A 15,783-nucleotide genomic window follows, 5' to 3' on the forward strand; every position below is an offset into this window, starting at 1 on the left:
ACATGTCAGGTGGGCCATATGACATTACAAAGGAGGCTTCTGCATGTTTACTTGTTATTTCTGAGGTATCAGCAAATGAAGTGGGCTGGGTCATCAAGAATTACCACAAGTCCCAGAAAAGGTTCTGTTCCCTCAATTCAAGACACTGAGAAATAAGATATTATGTGAAATTAAATAACAAGGGCCTTTATGGAGGCTATGCCCCTCACTCCTTTCTCCTTAGTACACCAGTCTCAGTTATTGTGATGGTGTGGGCATCCAGAAGTTAATAAATGGAAATAAATGGAAATTCTATGTGAAGCACTTAAGTTTTATCAGACCAAACCGTGTTGGGTGTGGGAACCCTCTATTTAATACAGCAGTGTATCTTCCCATCCTGCCAACCCTTGGGATGGCCTAGCATTGCAGTGCCAAGATGGGGTGCCATTCTCTTCATTGACTCAGTGTCACCCATAAGAACAAGAAAACTTGTCTGGACTAATCCTTGTCAACATCAGCCTTGCAAAATAACCTGCCTCACCCACTTTCTCAGGAGATTCAGTTCTTCAGTTCTTCAGCTTGGGAAAGCTAGTTCCCACCTCTAGCCCTGGTCTACAGACCTCCATGCAACAAACAGTATGCTAGTATGATTTCATCCAGTAGTTTCTGGCAGCCATTCATCTACAAATACAAATCCCATTTTTCTAATTTCTGACTAAATTCTCTCAAGATTACTTTCATTTACATTTGGCCTTGTCCAGAAGCTGTGATTGAATCAGTGTCTCCCTATCACCAGACACTCCTTGGCTTAGAACATTAAGTCTAAGTGCCAAACATTAATGTCAAGTATCCAGCATTGAAATTAAGCATGTACCATTTAAGTTAAGTGTCCTTCTCTTGTCTCTCCTGTGGAAAACAAGGACTTCCCTTTGTCCTGGAAATATGAAGCTCTCTTAGCAAGGCTAGAGGGCCCAATATTCCCTGTAAATTAGCCACCTGCCCTACAGTCAGTGCCCAATACTTCTGAGCCTGCTTTTGGTTCAGTTGTGCTGCTTGTTATTTGCTTTCTACCTTGCTTCCTTGGATCCCATTGAGAGCACTGCTCTCTGCTTTTCTGGAGCCTCTTTAGGAAAAAGGTAATTACAGTCTTTTCCCCCAAACCCTCTTGCTTTTCCAAACCTATTCCCTCAGCTCTAGGATTGTGTGAATTCCCTGCTGCTTTGATTTGTGAATGTTTATTATTTTTGTCCTTTTAATGAAAATTATTAAACTTATAGTTTGTTCTCATGCGGCTTACTTGCAGAGACTCATCTGTGTAAAGCTCTTGAGCTTACCCAATCTCTCATTAAAGCATGGTTTGCCCATCACTAATTCCCCAATCTAAAAGGAACAGACTCCAACATTTTGATAACATAAGCACTTAGGAATGCATCTGCACGTACTCTTGATCTAAAACTGGCTAAGGCATATATAATACTACTGTAAATGTTAATTTTCCAGGAAGAGTGGTTGAAAACCTTTATGCTATGCTTCTCCTGCTGATTTCATTGTGGGTAGTTCTTCCAGTAATTATTTTCAGCTACACCTGCTATTTGAACTTAACGTAGTAGATTCATTGTGCCTGAAACATTTCAGTGGACAAGTAAAAATTAGATGTATTCATTGACTTATTACAACAGTGGAATTTTAGCAGATCATATCTATGTGTTAAGCTCCAGCAATTAAATAACAGAAAAATACTTTGGAAAATATTTCTACAGCTTATTTGTTTTAGATAATAATCTGTAATGTGTGTGATGATCACTTAAATTATATTTGTTGTTAAGTTTGTTCATGGCTTTAATATGTTTTCTCCTTTTTTAATTCAAGTTACAAGCATTGTGTGTATTTCTTTGAAAAAGCATGCTTTAGAAAAATATTGAGAAATTGTGGAAGGGACCAGAGCAACAGTTATATATTACCAGTGTTAGTATTAAATATCAAAATATTTAAGCAAAATATGTTCTAGTTTTTCAGTCAGCTAGTTTTTTAGTTATCTGAAATAGCCAATGCATAGTTTATTTTAATGATGAAATCAGGATTTTGTTTCTAGATGACCAGTCAACACTAGTGTGATTCAACAAATCCTGGTTTCAGAACATTGTTTTCTTTTTTAAAGCACTAGGTTCCTATCTGCAGCTGTTTAGCAGCACTTCTACTGGGCTAAAGTTTCACCATGGTTAATAGCTTACTTCCTACTGAGCAGAGTTACTGAACAGCCAGTAGTGGGATTCAAATAATTTCACAACTGGTTCCGGTAGTGGGATTCAAATAATTTAACTACTGGTTGTTTACAAGCACCATTTTAACAACAGGTTCTGCCAAAGTGGTGCAAACCTGCTGAATCCCACCACTATGTACAGCTATAAATCTGTGTTCCCTTTTCTCCTTCCTAATCAGGAGACAGTGTAATTAAATTGAACCATTCAAATATGTACAAACAACTTCCAACAGTCTAACAGTACACCATACCATACCCACATCAATTTTATCCCTCTATTGGTAACTGTTGCTGGAGCTTGCATTGCATGTCTCTAGTCACTGACTGACTTCAGGCTAGTCAAACACTTTCACCTTAGCCTACCTCATAGGGTTATTATGAAGATAAATGGAAAAAGGTAGAATGCTGTAAGCTATTTTGGTAGACTGCATGATATCACGTTCTTGATGCACTCCCAACCCCTCACCAAATTTTAACCTCCTTAGACTTTGCCTCCAATATCCCAGATTTCCCAACCTGGAGCTGGCACCTCCCCATCAGGGAGAAAGGTGGAATATAAATTAAGTGAATAAATAGTAGGAACTAGGTATTTATTTATTTATCTTATTATTAAACTTGTATACCGCCCTCCCCTGAAAGGCTCAGGGCCATTCACAACAGGTACATAAAATAGACAGGCAAATAAATAAACAAATACCGTACATTTAGTACTGGTCATTATTAAAATACAGCGCTCTTATAACATATCATTACAAAACAACAGATGGCTTCCAAAGCTTCAACTCCTCTAGGGAGGGCCAGCAGGGCCTTCGCTGTTAAAGGGGGGGGGGGTGCACATCAGCGGCTGGCCTCCCCAAAAGCCCGGTGGAATAGCTCAGTCTTACAGACCCTGCAGAACTCATTAAGGTCCCGCAGGGCCCGGACAGCTGGAGGGAGAACGTTCCACCAGGCGGGGGGCAGGGCCGTAAAAGCCCTGGCCCGAGAGGAAGCCAGCCGCATCATGGAGGTATGGAGGTCAACATACTTTTTAGAACAAGGCACATGCCTTAAAGAACTGTGCTTGTGCCATTCAAGTGACCTCTGGAGCTTGAAACCTTGGCTTGTGTTTGATATGGCATAAGTGATAGATGGAGGAGCTTAAGGTAGTTGATCCAAATGCCCTCCTCTTATTTTACCTTTGCTAGGTCAAATGGGAAGCACCTCTGCAGCCTGCCTTGAAGCCCAGTAGGGCAGCAGCAATTCAATCAGTAATGAAGTAATGGCACTCAGGCCATGATGGTGGTACCCTTGTATTCCACCCATCCCCCACACAAGCCTGCTTTGCATGGTGAAACATGAAAAGGTTCTTCTGATTGCTGCATATCAGCGTTCAAGGCTATTAAAAAGGATGCTTACACTTTTGAGCTGCTTTAGGCAGGCATCTGCATGACCGGGACAAGCTTGCAACATTGACAGGCAGCAAGTCCTGCTTCAGCCAAGATGTCTGTGTTCACACATTAGAGTATGTCTGGTTAATAACTTCACATCCTACTTTAAGCCCCTACAGTAATATCTATATTGACTTGCATTTGTGCTACCAATTAACCATGGTTGGTGTAATTAAACTATGGTTTTGTTTTCTGTCTCAACTCGTCCAGTGATTCAATCATCCAATGTAAAGAATAAACTCTTAATCATCTAATTAAATTGTTACATGTTTTAATATATAGAACTTGGATCACATAGCTTGTTCCAGAAAGTAATATTAATGATATAAATGTATTTCTTCCTAGGGAGCCAAGGGCACAAGAAGGGTGCTCGAACACCCAAAGCTTCAAAGCAGTCTGGCATGAATTGGACAGAACTACTTCCTCCACCTCCTGTACATCCTCCTCCCCATAGTAGTAGTGAAGATTATAGTATTTCAGTGAATGAAAGGTAAGATAAAATAATGAATTGCCAGTAAGTATTTTGATGACCTCCAGTTTTCCAAATTTACTTAATTTCAAAAAGGAATTTGGGATCTCATGTTTGGAAATGAATATTTTGTCATTTGACCAGAATTTACCTGACACTGTCCAGTTCTCATTTTTCTAAAACTAATTTTAGCTATGACCAGGAAATCCCATGCCCAGTACCACCAGCCAGAATGTATCTACAACAGGATGATCTAGAGGAAGAGGAAGAGGATGAACGAGGTCCCACACCACCAGTTCGAGGCGCAGCTTCATCTCCAGCAGCTGTGTCCTATAGCCATCAGTCTACTGCCACACTAACTCCTTCACCACAAGAAGAACTCCATCCTATGTTGCAGGAATGCTCAGAAGAAATAAATCACTTGCAACACCCACCAGATCGGAGGTCAGTTATTCAGCCATGTTGCAAACTAACTTATATTCTCAGCCTAACATACTTCACAAGATTGTTGTAAATATAAAATGGAGGAATGGAGAAAGCTAAAGATTGTAACAGATAAAATATAACATCGTGAATAGCTAAGATAGAGAAAGGGGGGAGGATATGGCCCTACCAGGCCAACCCCAGTGATTTGTAGCATGCAATTGGGATACAGTTTTCCTGGGTAAAGGTTGCTGGAAAAAGAAAGCTGGAAAAAGGGAGGTAGGTAAAAGTAGGTTGGCTAGTGGGTACAGAATCTACAGAAAATGGAGCCCTGGTCAAGAACTGATTTTATACCCTTCCGTGCTGCATGAGCATTTGGTGGTGAGGGGCACTATGCAGTTGCCCATCCCTTCTTCTATGCCCATATGAAGGAGAACTGGAGTCCCCCTCTTCACTCCCCCACCTCCACTCACCAGCTTGTACTGGTTAAGAAGGAAGGAGAAACAGAAAGAAAGAGAGAGAGAAAGAGGAAGAGAGAGACAGAAAAAGAGAAAGTGGGAGAGAGACAGAAAAAGAAGGGGAGAGAGACAGAAAAAGAGGGGGGGAGAGAGAGGGAGAAAATGAGACAGAAAAAGAGAGGAGAGAGAGAAAATAGATCTTCTCGCCTTGCAAAAAGCTGCTGCCTCCTGGAGCAGAAAGAGAATGAGGAAGGATCAGGCAGGCTCTGGAGGGGCTGTGGCACCATGGTCACCCACCTGCTGCCCCAACAGACCAGGCAGAAAGCAAGTCTGCTCAGCTCATATTCTCCAGCCGCGGTGGGGCCTGCCCAATCCAGCCCTTGCTTGCGCCTCTCACGTGATGTAGGTGTGTGGCACCTGAGTTGTGAGACACCCCCCCAAGACACGCTCCTGGGTGGGTAGCAAGTTAAGAAGGAAGCAGGAAAAGGTAAGAGACAATGGGGGCTTTCCGGGAAGGGAAAGGGGAAATAATGGAGATGGGGAAATGACTTTTAGCCTACAAGTACTTTTAGTTCCCTTCCCATTCTATACTGATTTAAGAACTGATCAGAGGAAAAGACAGTTGTGTTTTCATTGCGGAAATTACTTTTCCACTTCATATGCTAATCAACAATTTCTACATACAGAAAGAAAACTCTTCATTTCAATGTCATCTTGAGAATCCTATTTGGGTGGAAAGGCAGCATAAAATGTAATAAATAAATAAATAGAAACAGTTAACAAAACCTAAAGTGTAAGAAATTTATGAATATTTTGTTAACAATATAATGCGTATATCAATATGTAAACATTTATTTGTGTACAGGCGTCAGCCAGTGAGTCCTCCTCCACCTCCAAGGCCTATCTCTCCACCACATACCTACGGTTATATTGCAGGACCTCTTCTATCAGATATGGACACAGATGCACCAGAGGAAGAAGAGGATGAAGCAGACCTAGAAGTTGCCAAGATGCAAAGTAGAAGACTCCTGTTTCGTGGCCTTGAGCAGACACCTGCTTCAAGTGTAGGAGATCTGGAAAGCTCTGTAACAGGTTCCATGATTAATGGCTGGGGATCAGCCTCAGAAGATGACAACATATCTAGTGGACAGTCTAGTGTTAGCTCATCTGATGGATCCTTTTTTACAGACGCAGATTTTGCACAGGCTGTTGCAGCAGCAGCAGAATATGCTGGTCTTAAAGTAGCAAGGCATCAAAATCAAGATGCTGTAGGAGGTGAGGTTTTTTCCTACTCCTTTATTTAGCCAGAGATTTCTGTCAAATATACATTTAGCATAAAACTTCCTGAGTAACAACAAAGGTCAAAAATTACTCTTATATGAATCTCCTGGACACAAAATATCATATGTTTATGTGAACTACAGTAGCAAAAAGCTTTTTCAAATATATATATGAACTTGCAATTAAGAAATAGAAACCTTCAATACTTTAAAAAAGTGTGTACATGTGCAAAATAGAACCCCATGGCACCAAGCAGTACTCCAGTTGAAAACTGTTAACTTGCATTCAATCCTGACAAGTCAGTTTTAGGTAGCCAGCTCAATGTTTGTCTTCCATCCTTCTGATATCAGTAAAATGAATACTCAGCTTGCTGGGGGCAAAGAGTGGTTGACTGAGGAAGACATTAGCAAACCACCCTGTAAACATATTCTGCCAAATAAATGTCATGGGTCAGTAATGACCTGAACAGGGAACTACTTTTACGTGTTCAAAATTTGTAGTCAAAACCAACTATTATGTACCAAAATACACACAAAGGAGAAAACAAAACACCCATGTTATGTGAAGGAAAATAACAAAGAAATAGTGCCAAAAAATACTGTTCCATTTTTCAACATATACCCTATTTTTTATAATTACTAAGGAATCAGAAGTAATTCATATTAAATACAAATACTCATACCACTTAATTATGGTCTTATTTTTATTTACTTCTTTAAAAAAATATTTCTCAGTGCGCTATTTTTTCTATAATGGTGTGGTAGTAGGAGATGGGTCTGTCATAATAGATGGATGGACACAGCTACATTGATTCACCAGTGTACAGTTTATCTGTGTCTATCTCTGCAAGTAAGTTCATTGTTAGCTGATTCTACTTTACTCTTCAGGAATTACCACTGGCTTCTGCTAGGCTGTACTTAGAAGCAAAACAGATGTGATGCGGAGGTTCTCGGAAAGGATATACTAACCTCTTTAATTTAAAACAGCCAATGATGGTTAATCTTTTTTTCTTTTACATTGTTTTCTAATGTACACCATCCTCTGTTTAAAAATCCACACTTTCATCCAACAGTAGAGGGAAAAAATGTGTATGTCTTGTGCCTGGACAATAACAAAAGTTTTTGCTTTTGCTGCAGGAAAATGGCATGGAAAAATTAAACATCCTTTACAGCTGCTTCTTCAGTTAACATCAGCATTGCTTTCCTCTCCTGGGGTTACTTTAAAGTTGCTGGGATTTTTTAAAAAGTCACATTAGTTTCAGTCCTTATTTCTCTTTGGTAGCAGGAGCAAAAAATAGCAGCTGCAACCTTCCAATATAAATCTAGAAACCCAAGGCAAAAACCTTAATGCATTCTTCTGATGATAACGTTAGCATGCTAATACTTTCTCACCTCACTCAACTGGAAAGTAAAAGTGTGCCAGTTTCACAAATATATTCCAAAGAACAACTTTCCAGTTGCTTATGCTTATTACTGGAGTGGGACTATAGATTTTGACAAAATTGTACAAATGTGGAAAAATTCTGTTCTTGCTCGGAGGGAAAGAGCATCTTCAGACTGGATTATTCCAGCTGATTACTTGAGGGGCAGGACTAATCCTTTGCTTGTTGGCCTCCTGTTGGCCTAAGAATTCAGTTTAGTTCCTGCCTCACAAGGGAGTAGCAATGCAGAGACAGATCTCTTCTTTTCTTTTCCTTGTTTTTATTTTCTGTCTTGACTTGAGCTTACTTTAGCCTTAATCCACAGCATCCTGAGCCTCAGAAAAAAAGGAATTTAAGAGGTGCATGAAGAAGCATGCCAAAGGCAATGTCTTTCAGGCAGCCAGTTTGGCCCACCAGGGCAGCCCTACCCCCAAAAAATATCTGTGACCACTGAAGGGAGCAGCATGGAAGACATTGGGATAACATACAGGCAACTTCTCACAGTGAATGGAGAAGACAATGTTAAGGATCCCCCTAGACAGAAAGCTGGATTTGCCTTAAGGAAGTTTCATGAGACATCAGCCATTGCTATCAGGGCAGAGGAAAAATTCTGTTCCTTCTCTGAGGAAAAGAGCATCTTCACAGCCGTTTCCTTCCTAGCCGATGCCTTTGTAGACATTATGACATTCACATCCAGAGCAATAGTGGCTACTGCAGTTCTTCCTCCATCTATTCCAAATGGACATTACAGACAGACAGGACAAACCCCTGACTCGTACCTCAGCAGTCAGAAAGTCGAACTGGTGGACCAATCTGAAGCACCTGCTGGTGGACCGATCTCAAGCACCCTTCGACGGATCTAACCTATGTGAACAGAAACTTCCTCCAGATTTTCACAGATGCCAGTCTGTCCAGTTTTTTTTGCGGGGGGCGGGGAACTTTCTGGATATGCCAGCTCAGGGGTTCTGGTCTTCACAGAAACAGCAGTTGAGCATCAGTGTCCTGGAGTACAGGCAATTTGGCATGCCCTGCAGCACTTCAAACAACAAATCCAACAATGTCATATCTCTGCCAATTTACATGTGAACAAACAAGGTGGGTCCAGATCTTCACAGTTACACTGAAAAAGTTCACTGAATCTTGACCTGTACTTCTGCCCATATCAGCGGAACACATTCAAGGAGACTGGGACATAGAGACTCTAGATGAAAAAAAGAGACCCATAATCCAGAGGTATTCAGGCAGATCTCAAAGAAGTTTGGCTTACACCCAGTGGACCTTTTTGCATCAAACCTGAATTGTCAGCTGCCTTTCCTTTTCAGCTGTTCTGCATTTGAATGTAGAGCAAGTAAATGCCTTGACCTCATCATGGCCTCAACAATGACTGCTATATTCCTTTCTGCCATTACTCATTATTCACAAGGTGCTGAGAAAAATAAGGGGAAAATTCACTAGTTCTAATAGCTCTAGAGTAGCCCCACAGAGTCCAGTTTGCAACCTTGATAAAACTCTCCGGCTGTTTCTGCACGGGCTGAATACAGCGTCCCAGGGATGCTAAAAACAGCATCCCTGGGGAGGGGTTCACACGGGCAGCAGCGGTGGCCTCGCAATCCCCGAGTGGCGCGAAGCCGCTGTTTTCGAACCTCGCTTCCGGAGTGAGGTTTTTTAGAAACAGTGGCTTCCAAATGCTGCCGTGCGAACAGCAGCAGCTGGAAGGCGCCATTCCCCCCCCCCTTTCCCAAATGCCTTACCATCCCTCCGACCTTCCGGCATGTCGCCCAGGCCAGGGGACATGCCCCCCTGCCCTGCGACTCCAGCGCTGTCGTGCAAGGCAGGGGGCGTGTCCCTGGCCTGGGGGACACGCCGGAAGATCGGAGGGATGGTAAGGTGTTCGGGGGACGGTGCAGCCTCTGCGCAGATTGCGCTGTCTTCCTCGCCCTACCGGGACATCCGTGCGAACAGTCCCGGGGGGGGATGTTGGCGTTGTTTACACCGACGCACCCCCGCAGTGTGGCTGTGCAGAAACGGCCTCAGTTTAGGAACCATGGAGACTTATACAAGCCTGGGATTTTCTTTTCCAAGGATCCTTGGGGCACCCCAATGATATTGCTGCAAGAAAGTGGACCCCTTAAATTCAGGTCTTGGTCTGTTTCTTGGTTTCCTACAGGAAGAGGTCACACAACAGCTTAAGGCTTCAGCATTAAGGTGGCAAGTGGCAGCTATATTGACAGTCATCCCTATCATAACCAGGGTTCCTATTTTCAGACATTCTCTGGATTCTCATTCTCACACATTCTCGCCTTCCTCAAAGGAGTCAGTCGGTCTAATCCACCGATTCTCCACAGGTTCTTCACCTGGTGGCTTCACGTGGTATTAATAGCTCTCACTTTTGAATTGCTGAGAGAGGTAATTACTCAAGTGGCTGCAGATAAAGGTACTCTTTCTCACAGCCTTTTGCCTTAGAATCTGTACATTATAGAACATATGTTTAGAGTTTACCAGTAAAGAAGTAATTATTTATAGAACTGATGGTTCTCTATCAATATTTAATGGCCATGATGGCAAGGCAGCATGGTATAGTGGTTAAGATCAGGTGGATTCTAATCTGGAGAACCGGGTTTGATTCCCCACTCCTCCACCTGAGGCTTATCTGGTGAACCAGATGTGTTTCCACAGAGGCTTATCTGGTGAACCAGATGTGTTTCCACATTCCTACATTCCTGCTGGGTGACCTTGGGCTAGCCACAGTTCTCTCAGAACTCTCTCAGCCCCACCTACCTCACAAGGTGTCTGTTGTGGGGAAAGGAGCTTGTAAGCCACCTTGAGTCTCATTACAGTAGAGAAAGGTGGGATATAAATCCAAACTCCTCCTCCTCTTCTTCTTCTATAAAAGTTATTAAACAATTGGAAATTTGTTTGAAATCTATAATATTAAAAATAACAGTTATAAAAATGTATGTACCCACAATCATGTAATCATTTAAGAGGTCCACAATCTTGTAAAGCCAGCACCCTTTGAATCAGTGGTATGTGACACATACATTTAAGAACATAAGAAACCAGTGAATTTAACCAGTGAATCATACAGTGGAATCATATAGGCATTAGATTTTGGCACTGCTGCAGTTAAAAAAAAAAAGACGTCCACCCGCATAATAAATCTGTGTATTTTTGTTTCACATTCCTTGTGCTTCAATCAAATGCATAGTTTACATTTTAGCCTGATCAACTACTAGTATCCAATAACTAATACCTGCTATAACAAAATAACTAGTACTTGCTATAACAAAAAAGTAATCAAACAGCTAAGCAACAGAACATGCTTTGACTGTAGTTCTTCAATATATAATAGTGAAATATTCTAAATTTTTTTCACCATTTTATTTATTCATTGCCTTTCTTGCTTACAGCTTTTATTCTGGTGTGATCTTAGAAGCCTATGTTTCTTCTACATTCCTCTATGATAAAACTGCATTGATTCATTTTAAGGCTTTTCTCTAAACAATATTTTAATGCATTGGCAAAGTGGTAAATGTGGACCAAGACGTTATCTGTTCACCTAGCCAAGTAGTTCATTGTGTGATTTTGGATAAATGTTTCAGCCTAAGTTATTAGGGCAAAGTGTATGTATGCCATCCTGAGGTCATTAGAAGAACAGTGGAATAATAAATTCAAGCACACTCAAAAATGCTTCTGCATTATCTATTCCTTGATTCTTTTGCTAGTTCCATCAATTAAAAGAAGTTTACAAATCCTTTTTGTACAAGTTAAATCCAAACTGTCTTGTTGATATCTGTGCAGAGATGGCTACACCTGATTTAATTTCAGTCATCTTTAAAAATTCTGCTTGAGCAAGACCAAGGACATCTAGAAGTTATGGGACTGGATATGAAGTGTGCTGACAAAAGCCACTTCATTATGAGAATAACACATCTTGATACCAAGTCATACTAAGTCAGTGCGACCTACTTTGATTTGTAGAAGCTCTCCAGGGTCTTTCTCCCAGACTTTCCATCTAAGTCCCTGTAACTGAAAAGGCCAGGAGCTGAACCAGTGACCTTAATATTGCAAAATATGGGCTCAGTAACTAAACTATAATGAGCCCTTAATGCCTTGTATGGAAATATGACTGAATGAAGAAAAGGCAGAGGAATTTCAGTTGTGGGCACATAGATAGATTGTCAGGCAGGAATATGTGCAACAAACAGCTTACAAGTAAAGCTGTCAAAAAGTGATGTTCGACCTTAGCAACTAGAAAGACAGATGAAGGTGTGCTGCTAGATCTGGTGCACAAGGAACTTTGATCTAAAGACAGCCCTGTTTTTATTTGCTATATTTCTCATATATCTCCTTGACTCTCAGTCCAACAATTGCCTGCTAAGTGCAAAAGAACTTTATTTAATATTGTCCAATATGCTTGAAGGATGTTCAGTGTTGCAGATTCTGAAAATGTTTGCTGCTTCTTTCCTATACCAATTGATATAAATGGAATTCAGGTAGGAATATGGGATTTTGGAGGTGGTTGTGTTTTTTTTTTTACATGATGCTCTCCAGTTTCCACTAATTTAGTTTTGTCTTACTCTGGAGGAATTCTAATTTTATAATAATATAACACTAAACATCAGCAGTGTCAAAATAATGATGTTTCTGTGTACAAATTGAAATGCTGTTTCAAAGAAAACAAGGCTCATACTTAAATATTATGTGTTTCTTTCCAGGACGTAGACTTTATCATGCCTCACACTGCCCTAGACCCACTAGTCCTGTATCTACTGACAGCAATATGAGTGCTGCTGTAATACAGAAGGTTCGACCTGCCAAAAAGCAAAAGCACCAGCAAGGACATCTGCGCAGAGAAGTCTACACAGATGGTAAATGTCTTTAGATGTGCACTCTTCTAGTATGCATATAGAATTGCTGTAGGAGTCCATGCCTTGTCCTTCCTCTCATTGGGCTCATTTGACACGGCACATTGAAAGCTTCATCATTGTTTTCATTCTTTACTTAATCTTCTTGTTACACACATACAGACCTACCATAATTCTCTAATCAGCTATTGACTATCACTATTTTGAGACCTGATATTGCAAGTGGATACAACAGAGGAAAATAATGCATTCATGAGATTAAAATCTTCATTAAAATAAAACCTCCATAGTGTCATTTTCGCCCATCCCAGAAACAATTTAACATTCAAATTGCAGGCAGAAAAAAATCATTGCATTTTAATCCTAACCATAGTATTGTTCCAAGCCGTTACTTTGTGCACCAAAAGGCAAAATCTAATCATCTCCTCTCATGCCTTCACACACAATATCGACTCCTGCTGAAAAGGTAATGCTTGTATTCTCTGGGGAATATAGAGGGATAATGCAAACATTGTGATGTTGTCTAGAGAAAGCCTTTAATGAAAATGCCTCAGGAGGGCCAGTTTTTTATTAAACCACCACCTTTCAGTTTTATAAAACAACCAGAGGTCTTTGTTAGAAATTCATGTAAGATATATTCCCAAAGACTTTACCCATCTTGTCAAGTTTTCTAAATTCACTAAAGAGGAAGAGGTGGAGGGGCAGCACAAGGCATCATTTCCCCACCTCCTGTTTCTCAACAACAACAACAATCTGATTAGGACTTTCATTACCAGTCAGAAATTTTTCAAAGAGGGGCATCATTTTCCATTATCATATGAAAGCCTAATATTATAGATACTTATCCAGGGTTACAAGAAGGGGTTTTCAAGCCACTTCTCCTTGTGATTCCTACCACTTGACAGAAAAAATTAATACAAAGTGCACAGCATGATGAGCAAAAGTAATTTTGCAGTGAGTGGTTGTCCGTGCTATTATCTGTACTTTATTCTGAGTATTTTCTCTCTCTAGCATCTATCTGATATTAGACTACATTAAACACTGGCATGACACAATGCACCTGGGCTTCTTGGCTTCTGTCCAGACTGCCTTTGTCACTGAAACTGAATTGACAGAATATTATCTGATTTCAAGAGGTTATTAAAGCAGTTTTCTACATGTTTGTTTATTTGAGGAGTGTGTGTGTGTGTGCAGGGAAAACACAGGGTATAAATTCCAAAACTATACCCTTTTAAATATTTATAGAACTTCACATAATTTGCAAGGGTATGAGGAAAGCTTTTCAAGTTTTAATCTTTTTTTTTTTAAGTAAGAACCCCACAAGTGAAAAATAGACTGTGTGTCAAACTTTAGTCTGAAATAGGCATAAAAACTGGCGTTTGGGGGTGGGGGAGTTCTTTTACCAATTAAAAATCCAGGTGTATTCAAAAATTCAAACAACATTTAACTTTTTCAGCTTTTTAAATCTCCCCTCCACCACAGAGAGATCGCCCAGCACAGCATACAAGATTGCTCCCCCACCCTTGCTTTCCAATGGCTTAGAAAGCAGGGGTCAGTGAAGGGATGGCCCAGTCCTGCATGCTGGGGTGATCTATTTTCCCATTGTCCCAATAGCCTTTCATTTAGAATGGCGTTGAAAGTTGCTGCCACTTAAAAAAAATTACATATTGAAGATTTTTCTTGTAGGACATGCTATAAAATAGTATCCATTAATTGTTTTTCTTTAATCAGGTAACAATGCAGCAGTGATATGCAGACATATATAAATGAAATAGCTGAGCACAACTGACCTTTTCTGGTTACCTCTGAGTTCCATATATTGGTTTGATGTCACTGTAAGATTTATTTTTTATTTCTCACCATGGAGGTCTCCATTTTCTTTTTAATAACCAAGGATGCCAGTTTGCACTAGCTGAAGCAGATTAATTCTGGATTTTCTCTGTATTTGAGCTCTGAAATAAATACCACAGGGGTGAAATTGTGTTGACCTCTAAAAAGTTTCCTTTTTTGATTTGGAGGATGCCTCTCAGCAAGGAATGGTGTGCTGTAATGAAAGTTTATCTTTCTTCTTGGCATATCACTTTGTGGCAGTCATTACTGATGCATGCAAAACTGCAATTAGCACAAAATGCTTCAATAGATACTTACCCCTTCAATACCATGCACAGCAGCATTCTTTTCCTAATGTGAACTTGGTTACACTTGAGTATAAAATCATCTGAATTGCCTTTGTTGTAAAATGCTTAAAATGTGGCATATTAAGTGGGCTACTTTTTCATTTGTAATCAATATTATTCATTTCTTACGAAGTGGACAAAAAGTTATGTGGCCCAATCAAGAATTCTGGGGGCATACTGAACTCAGTCTCCCTATTGAAATGAATATGTAAGCTCTTTGTAACCAAAGGAACCCTAGTTGGGCAGCCTAATGTTGGCTCTTGTATACTTATTGTCCTAATATATTTATGTATGTAAGTTCCATTAAATCACAACCAACTTATTACCATCCCAGCAAAGGAATTTCAAGGCAAAAAAACTCACCAAGGTGGTTCGCCATTGCATTCCTTCACAGTTTTCATTGGTTGTCCCCCATCCATGTACCAAGTCTTCTTAGCTTCAAAGGCTATACCATGCAGCATTCCCTCTCCCTAATATATTTTGATATATACAAAATTGAAGGACAGCTAAGCATTAGATTAGTCTAACTTCTCTTTGAAGGACTTTCTGGACAAAATGATAGCTTCAGTGAACAATAAAATATTAAAATAAAGGCTGTGGTTCAAAGCTTTGTCAACTGAAATCAGTAGGCCTTAAAATCTCTTACCAGCATGTTAACATTTTGTAGCCAAAATTATCAAATAACACAGAGAGATTGAAAGTTCTAGGTGGTATCTTCTTTCAATTTAAGCCTGCTTCATCTCCATAAAAAATGTTATTTAGCGTAGCTACCTTCATCTAGTGGCTAGTGACTAGTGGGGTGCCACAGGGGTCTGTCCTGGTCCCAGTGCTATTCAATATTTTTATCAACAACTTGGATGATGGAATAGAGGTCATGCTAATCAAATTTGCAGATGACACCAAAATAGGAGGGGTAGCTAATACTCCAGAGGACACAATCAGAATTCAAAATTACCTGGACAGATTAGAAAGCTGGGACAAAGCAAACAAAATGAATTTCAACAGAGATAAACGTAAGATA

General features: G+C 40.3%; 1 protein-coding gene across 10 annotated transcripts in view; it reads left to right on the forward strand.

Moving 5' to 3' along the window:
• Positions 1-15,783, forward strand: part of ROBO1 (roundabout guidance receptor 1) — a 669,323-nt gene that overhangs the window by 642,515 nt on the left and 11,025 nt on the right. For 7 of the 10 annotated variants that reach the window (XM_048495370.1, XM_048495373.1, XM_048495374.1 and 4 more), the window contains 4 exons: positions 4,012-4,156; positions 4,301-4,579; positions 5,882-6,291; positions 12,436-12,588. In XM_048495370.1, the coding sequence (XP_048351327.1) occupies positions 4,012-4,156; positions 4,301-4,579; positions 5,882-6,291; positions 12,436-12,588 (987 nt within the window). The remainder of the gene's footprint in view (positions 1-4,011; positions 4,157-4,300; positions 4,580-5,881; positions 6,292-12,435; positions 12,589-15,783) is intronic. The other 3 variants (XM_048495376.1, XM_048495380.1, XM_048495379.1) reach the window with 1 other exon arrangement.

Source organism: Sphaerodactylus townsendi, linkage group LG04 (assembly GCF_021028975.2).
Source record: "Sphaerodactylus townsendi isolate TG3544 linkage group LG04, MPM_Stown_v2.3, whole genome shotgun sequence".
NCBI lineage: Eukaryota > Metazoa > Chordata > Lepidosauria > Squamata > Sphaerodactylidae > Sphaerodactylus > Sphaerodactylus townsendi.